At 39.9% G+C, this 5,963-nt stretch overlaps 1 protein-coding gene across 1 annotated transcript; it reads right to left on the reverse strand.

Moving 5' to 3' along the window:
• Positions 1-523: 523 nt before the first annotated feature.
• cdca7a (cell division cycle associated 7a) lies at positions 524-4,717 on the reverse strand. Its single transcript, XM_053328020.1, has 10 exons — positions 4,658-4,717; positions 3,668-3,808; positions 3,425-3,544; positions 3,127-3,321; positions 2,942-3,019; positions 2,647-2,835; positions 2,434-2,562; positions 2,172-2,321; positions 1,952-2,088; positions 524-1,858 (listed from the first exon to the last, which is right to left on the reverse strand). The coding sequence occupies exons 1-10, from the start codon at positions 4,676-4,678 to the stop codon at positions 1,819-1,821; spliced, it is 1,200 nt and encodes a 399-aa protein (XP_053183995.1). The 5' UTR covers positions 4,679-4,717; the 3' UTR covers positions 524-1,818.
• Between the last annotated feature and the right edge of the window lie 1,246 nt (positions 4,718-5,963).

A 5,963-nucleotide genomic window follows, 5' to 3' on the forward strand; every position in this document is an offset into this window, starting at 1 on the left:
GTTTCTAACTATCTTTAGTCCCACTCTCAGGTATACATTCCTACCTATTTATGCAGAGCATTGAGGGTGTGAGCTGCTCCATTTTTGCAGACAAAAGGGCAAAGGCAAACCTCTAACCATCATGTGTTTTGACTCCATGTTGCCACATTTCTGTCATGCCCCCTACCCTAGATCTGAAGCAGACAGGAACTTGAGTGCTATACTTCTCAGTGTGAACCATGAGGTCTTGACCACAATTTGAAAAAGTCAGCCTCATTACTACCTCAGGTAGCGTAGGAACAATGAAGACCCTCTCTCGGTGTAGCAGTCAGCCCAATACAGGGATACAGTGACAAATGTATAGATAACCAACAGTAACTGAAATGATGATAAACCTCCAGCCTTCACAGCTCTTGAGATCTTCATTCACCACTAACATTCAGGATTCCTCTTCCATGTCTCAACAACAGTAATTACAGCTGCCAATGTTCTGCATAGAGTGATGGTCAAGTCAAAGAAAACTAATAACACGATTCTGCAGTGATTACCGCTTTAATGGAAATGTACAGTTAACCCATTAAGCACAAAACAAGCATCACCATAACAGATTTTCCCATCAGCAGTTAAGCATTACTCTTCCTGTCATTAGTGCAGTGCTGACAAACACGAGAGGCATTTATGATAACCTCCACCTGCCATTACATTGAAGAAGAAATCTCAACCGTTGATTATTTTGAAACAATATCATATAATCAGCCTGTCCTGGTGCAGGTCAGATGAAGTACATAGCAAAGATGAAAGACACAAAGGTTAATTTCATGTCATTTTGTGTAGAGGATCACACTTCTGAACAGAAAACGCATGCCATAACTCTATTGCCACTTCAGTGGCACCTTCAACCATTCCTACTTAACAGTGTAAGGCAGAAATGAGCCAAAGAGACTGGAGTAGAGCGAGAATGTGCTTTAACAGGATAAAATGATTTACAGGTATGAGATTCCCATTAGAGTGTGCTAATTGTTTCCACACCATTAGTGACGGTTATCTAATGAAGGATATTTAACCAGGCGCTGTAGTATATCACACAGTTCCTCTCGGTTTAGAAGTGAGAGGCAGTGGACCCCGATCTATGCCCTTTCCACCTGCACCACCTCGGCAGAAAGCAGACTATTGGGCCACTTTTACAGGATATCCCAAGTAAAGCAAACATGTTTTAACATTTAAACTTTAGCTGATTTACAAAAGGTTTCGCAACTTGTAAAAACACAAGCATAAATTTTCAACTAGAAAAAAAAAAAAAACAATCAAAAAGGCACAAGGATTGATCCCCTGGAGGCAAATTCATGTCCAAGCAGGCTGTAAAATATATACATTTAAAACAATGTAAAATATTGTGGCTCTAAACAAGATTATTTTGGAGCAGGAACAATTCAGCTATTAAAAGATATGTACATCCTAGGCTAATGCACTCAATGAACATTAGGCTCATATAAAGGCTGGTCAGACAGTTTGCCAAATTACAGTTGACTCAGTTTTTTGTGTGTGTGTGTGTGTGTGTGCGCTCTAATTTAGCAACCAATCAACCAGCCTTTATGTGAAGTCTCAATTTATGAAAAACAGATCAGAAAAAAAATATATCTGGGAAAAACACACAGTGCAAACTTTACACTGGAAACAATTGTGTCCTCTAGATATCCGTGAATGTTAAACTATGTAATGTCAAACAGAAACAGTAACCGTTGTATTATAAATGGATGAAAAACATTTGTGTATATAGAAAGTGGTCACAGAGCATGTCAGTCAGGTCCAGGATCAGTCAGAGCAGCTTCTTTTGCCAAGTCAATTGCTACTCTCTTCACTTTCCAGCTCTTTCTTCAAGCTGCGGAGAAGAAAAGAGAATCAGTGTTATTAACAGACTTAAAAAAGAAAAAAAAAGAAAAAAGGAAAATATATCTTAAAATGCTCCAGTCACCTCTTCAGGTAGGCGTGCACGTTATCATAGCCATGATATTTCGCCAGGTAAACCAACACTCCAGTAGCACAGCGGCCTTCTCGGGCCCGACAGAAGCTGCAGTTACAGATCCCTCTGCATGGCGGGCAGTGCCACTCCTACCAGGGACAAGAAATTAAGTCAGACTGCTCTGACACATACATGTCCAAATGCGAGTACAATATTGTGTTTCAGTACTCACGGGATTCAGCAGAGCATCTCGGACCTCCTCTCCGTACCGGTTACGGAGACACGGGCCGCAGAACTGACCCCTCACCCCCATACACTCTGGATTACGACAGTTCGTTTTGGTGTCGATTGTTTTCTGACGGCACTGGTGGCAAGTGCTTCCCTGAAAGAAAAACGTTTGTTTTTTTTTTTAATTAAAAAAAAAAAAAAAAAAAAAATCTATAGAAATATGCAGCTGCTCAAATATTCAGATTTACAGTGAGTGTGGGACCTACAGTGGAGCTGTTGTAGACCTTCTCTCGCACGTTCCCGCAGATGTTCTGCAGCTCAGCCTCTGTGATGTCCTCCACAGGCCGTACTTGATGAGGAATGGCTTTGGAACCGTTGAAGGAACGGCGACGAGGCTGAGAAAAAAAACGCACTTAATTAAAATGTGATTTCCTTTGATATGAAAGGAGATAAACGTGCATCTGGCCAATGTGACTCACAGGCTCATCCACTTCCTCATAGTAGCGGCTTTTGCGAACCAGGCTGAACTTATCCTCAAGCTCCTCCTCTGGAGTCGGGCTGGGAGGTCCATCCACCAGTGTGCGAGACCTCGTGTGGGGTCGGGACAAACGCTCTGGGTTTCTCCTACGAGCCCCTGGAGTTCCCAAGGACCGTCGAGGTTGGCGGGGCTGAAGAGGTTAATATATTGGTACGTTAATATATGGTATATGGTACTGATAAAGCGACATGTCTGATGTGAAACAGCAAATCTTATTTATCTTGAAATTAAATTACCGTAGTTGATGCTGACATTGCCATCCGTCTCGGGAAGGGTCCAGATACTTTGTTCAGCTCTGACATTAGCTTTGCAAGCTAAAATACATAAAATAGGAGTTCATGAATAGATACGATTTGCACAATTTTGACCACAGTTAGGATTTACGGCATCCCATGTTACACAAATGTGAAAGACATTGTACCATTTCTCTGTTCTCCTTTATATTCATAGCTCTCTTGGTCATGAAGTTCCCATCTTCCTCAGAGTCGGAGTCTGGTGTCTGAGGGAGTGGTTCAGATGCAGGCCTCTTGTTGCCCGTCTTCCTGGTGGGGAATGTCATGGCAACCTTCAGGACGCTAGACTTGCGGCCACGTCTCAGAGGTTGAGAGTTTACTTTCTGTAACAAGATGTATTTCATAGTTAGAAGAAACTGCCACAGTGTCTGATGAAGGTCTGAAACATTGTTACACGCGTACTTGTATTGTCGCCTTTAAACTCACCATTGCTTTCATCTGACTGTTGATCACATTCTCAAACCCGCTGCATGTATCTTCCTCTGATGTGGCCTCAAACACCTTTGATTTCTCTGCCATCCTCCTCGTCTGTCTTAAGCCGCTCCTCTAAAAAAAAAAAAAAAAAAAAAACCCCAGACAATCATTAGTTGCAGATGGTGCTGCAAATAGCACATTCACCACCATTTGATAGGATTTCATTTATGGAGAGACTTAGTACTGTATTGTTACCGTATTTGCAAAGCCTCCATCAGAGCCAAAGCTGTCGCAGCTGTCATCAGAGGAAGAGGAGGAAGTCTCCATGGGAACCAGCGGGACGCTGCGGAAGCTCCTCAAACTCATCCTGGTGGATGGAGACTGGACTGCTTGTTTCTACAAAGAAAAGGAAAAGTTAGAGGGGAGAGTCTGTTTTGTGGATTTTAAAAGGGTGTGTTAATCAGACAAAGATGTGCAGCACCTTAAACCATGAGGGCTGCACTTTACTCTAACATTTTAACCTGGAGTGAGGGCAGTTTAATCAAACTACAGGTTAAACCTGCCAAATGAAGATACTCAATTAACCATTTGATCTTTTAAAAACTTCAAACTGCTGGTTATTTCAAAGTTTAAAAAAACTAAGAAAATCCAGTGAAACTTAATCTGAAAATATACTTAAGCTGGAATCAATCCATTTGCTCACAAATCAGTTAAATCAATAAGGTTTTTTCACCAGGTAGCTTTAACTTCATGCCAATGGACTTAAAGTTTAGTTTTCTCTTCAAGTAAAGAGGACACACCCATGTCGACAAACAACCTCTGCAGAGAATAAGTAGGTCATGCAAACTTCAAAGTAACCTACTCAATATACTCATATTCAATCATTAACATGAACATCTATAAAATGAAGTCATGCATCTCATTAGTTACCGTTTTTTTGTTAAGTTACCAGAGGCTAGCATAACATGCACACAAATCCATTTCTTTCGTTAATTGTGCTAGTTTGAACTAAATCATTTCATAGTTTAATATCACAGCTTCTCGTGCCTGTTTGTAAGTCAACATTTTGTGTTTCAAGTCCGCAAACTTTTAAACGCTGGAGGACAGTTGGCCAAGCGTTTAAAAGTAAAAGACTGAAAGTAAAGCAAAGTTTAACTGTTGCAACGTGGTTTCAACAAAATATAACAAAATAAGATAAAGCTAGTAACAGGTGAAAGTATTGCACTTTAATGCAGCTTTTCTTACCTTGGAGCGGGTGGATGGCATGTTTTTCTTTCTAAAGTGTCTCACACAGAGGAAACTACAGACACATGCAGCAGCTCTGCAGTGAACAATGCAGCTCCTGCAGCTGTAGCCTGCCCACACTCATTCATTTCCCGCGCCAGCGGAAAGTCCTCAAAGCTGCATAAAACACAATTCCACCTGTAAACTGATTAAAACATTATGTTCAACACTGGTGGCCAAATTGGTAACTGGTAAAAAGCGTTTTTGTTAACGTTTTAACCATATGTCGATTTTCTCTGACTTAACAACGTTTGAAAGTAGTTAATTTCTGAGACATTTAGTAAACAAAAGCGGCGTCTCTTCCAAGTACTTTTCCGTGGCGCGAATTTTTTTACTTCTCACTTTGCATACAAGGCGCGTAAAATGTGGAGGGCTTTTCAATTTTTTGTATAGACACTAAGTAAAATGCATTCACCAACCACTGTATTGTACTGGGGAACAATATATTAATAAGTATTCCTATTATTTTGTCCACTCCATTAACATACATGATGGGGACAAAATATTAGGAACACTTTTTAACATAATGCACTTCAATACAAAATCACCACACACTACCTCAATAAACATGAAGTATAATTATCACCTTTCATTCTGACAATGTCAATAAAAACTGAACATATGTATAAGCTTCGTAAAAGTTTATGGCAACGCTGATGTATTGGATTGTTTTAGACTGCACAGGTGTTCCTAATAAAGTGGCCAGTGAGTGCAGGTAAACCTATGAGGTAAATATAATACAGACAGATGTGAGTATTGTAGAGCATGTAATGTTGCACAGTCAGAAATACCAGGCAGAAAGAAGGCATGTTTCAAAACCTGAGTCTGAAATAAACGTACACTTTGATATAATAGATATTCAGCACCAGTGTTACTGAACCGTATTTCAGTGTCAGACTAACTGATTTGATTGAGAATGAGTTGTTTTTTATGAATATTGTAATACTAGACCAAACCAGTTGGAGGCAGTAATTTGCCAATTTGTTGTTTACTAAACCTTGAAGAATGACTTTTTTTTATAGCTCAAAGTTCATTTAGAGCATAAAATCATGTTGAGCATTTTCACCCTGATATGTGAACTTTTTTTCAGCCTTCCAAATACATATTTCAGCTACATTTATGCAGGGTCAAGTTGAATTAAATGAATGAAATGGAAGACTTATTTGGAAAATGAGGCATAAAACAGGAGGAGCCCATGGAAATTGCATTTAGTAAAGTTGAAGAAAAGAGAGAAATGTGACAGACTAGCAACACAATTTGATTAAGA

The sequence above is a fragment of the Scomber japonicus genome, chromosome 11 (assembly GCF_027409825.1).
Source record: "Scomber japonicus isolate fScoJap1 chromosome 11, fScoJap1.pri, whole genome shotgun sequence".
Taxonomy (NCBI): domain Eukaryota; kingdom Metazoa; phylum Chordata; class Actinopteri; order Scombriformes; family Scombridae; genus Scomber; species Scomber japonicus.

Excerpts from the sequence above, each read along its gene's own strand:
- cdca7a (XM_053328020.1), bottom strand. The coding sequence starts at position 4,678 with ATGCCATCCACCCGCTCCAAG. Across the intron at positions 3,322-3,424 it reads ACAGTCAGATGAAAGCAATG|AAAGTAAACTCTCAACCTCT; the intron begins GTGAGTTTAAAG and ends ATCTTGTTACAG. Across the intron at positions 2,322-2,433 it reads AGGTCTACAACAGCTCCACT|GGAAGCACTTGCCACCAGTG; the intron begins GTAGGTCCCACA and ends TTTTTCTTTCAG.